Source organism: Styela clava, chromosome 13 (genome assembly GCF_964204865.1).
Source record: "Styela clava chromosome 13, kaStyClav1.hap1.2, whole genome shotgun sequence".
Taxonomy (NCBI): Eukaryota; Metazoa; Chordata; class Ascidiacea; order Stolidobranchia; family Styelidae; genus Styela; species Styela clava.
In genome coordinates, this window is record NC_135262.1 from 400026 (window position 1) to 401748 (window position 1723).

The window sequence follows — 1723 nt, forward strand, 5'->3', positions numbered from 1 at the left end:
TTACCAGAATGAAACTATTTATTCCAAAAATCAAGAATGTAAAATATTGATTTTCAACTCTATCAAAACATTCAAATAAGCACCTCCGAAGTATGTGAACCAAGATGGCGGACACCAGAGCGTAGTATGTGTACCAAGTTAGGGTTAGGCAATGATTCTATTCTAATTTTCCTCCCTCCTTATTTTCAGAGTTTGGGGACTAGCCAAGCGACTCCCGTAGTATTTGTACCTGAAATTATGGCCTAACCTGGTACACATATTACGTTCCGGCATTCACCATCTTGGTTAACATCCCTCTGGAGCATCTCCATTTATTCCGAATAATCCCATATTTTAGATCAAGTCTCAAACTTGAAAATAAGAACTTGAATCTGACACAATCAAAACATATAATGAATTCCAACACCACAATTGTAGTTGGATTTTAAACAAGCGATTTATAAGTAATACATGGGCAAATTCCACCTTAGGACATTATGACGGTGTGATAATAATTGAGCTTGTGCGATCCAATCCCACAGATAAGATACTCCCGAAGTATGTGAACCAAGATGGCGGACACCGTACCAGGTTAGGCCATAATTTTATTCCAATTTTCCTCATTTTAGTTCAATTACGAGTTAGGGGAATAGAGAAGCGACTCCCGTAGTATTTGTACCTGAAATTATGGCCTAATCTGGTATACATACTACGTTCCGGTGTCCCTCATCTTGGTTCACATACTTCAGGAGTACCCAGATATAAATAGACTTGAATTAGCTTGGCATCAAGTGCAATTAGCTAATTAGTTCATGATGAAAGACAAAAAAATGCGAAATAGTTCGCTCTGTTGTGATAACTATAATATGTCTGGTGTTGAAGGGGCAACATTGCCACGGAAACTTCCTGCGTTCGCTAGTAGCCATCTACGACTTTGACATCTGACGCTTGCGGGCCCTTTTGACCTGATTCCTTTCTGAAGGTCACTTTATCCCCTTCAGTCAATTTTCTGAATCCTTGGCCCTGTATCGCCCTGTAGTGGACAAAAATATCTTCTCCACTATTCTCCTCTGTGATAAATCCGTACCCCTTGTCTTCGTTGAACCATTTCACTGTTCCTTGTTGAGACATCCTTGATTTTCCGTTTAGCAAGAATTATTGAATAATGTAAGGTAGTTTGCACTTTGAAGTAAAAAAAAACTTTTTATAAGACATACTTCCTTGTCTTTCGCCTGGAACAAGGCTCTATGCCAGGGATGGCGAACCTTTTCCAATGAATGGGTCAAAAATTATATTTCTATCGCGGAACAGAAGAGAGTGGGTCACAGATATTTAATCAAGGTTTGTATCTATAAGAAACTTCTGAAACAAATCTTATAAGCTTCTGTTGCTGTTGTTGTAGTTTTGGGTTTCACTTATGCATCACTTTAATCGGGGACTTTTTATTTCACTCGATTTTATGAAATCAGAGTACGAAAACATGCATATGAATCGGCAAAAAAGCTTAGAACGATGCGGCAAATTCCTTTCCGGATCCAAAGAGTTTGGAGGGAATTCCACTCTGATAGTTTTATATTTTTAGATCAGCTTTCAACCACATTAAGGAACTTTCAAACTGCCCCATTGTTGTTTCAGATTTCTCAGTTTTTATTTCAAGTCTGGAATATTTCGATTTCTCAACGGCATTGTAGGCGAGAAACTAATAAAATGCAAAGTAGCATTGCATTGTTATGTCAGAGCCAAT

The 1723-nt window shown here is 38.2% G+C and overlaps 1 protein-coding gene across 1 annotated transcript; it reads right to left on the reverse strand.

The window, feature by feature from the left end:
- LOC144431270 (temperature acclimation protein B-like) lies at positions 1-1193 on the reverse strand. Its single transcript, XM_078119152.1, has one exon. The coding sequence runs from the start codon at positions 1108-1110 to the stop codon at positions 895-897; it is 216 nt and encodes a 71-aa protein (XP_077975278.1). The 5' UTR covers positions 1111-1193; the 3' UTR covers positions 1-894.
- Between the last annotated feature and the right edge of the window lie 530 nt (positions 1194-1723).

Coding starts and splice junctions, on each gene's coding strand:
- LOC144431270 (XM_078119152.1), bottom strand. CDS start 1,110: ATGTCTCAACAAGGAACAGTGAAATGGTTCAACGAAGACAAGGGGTAC.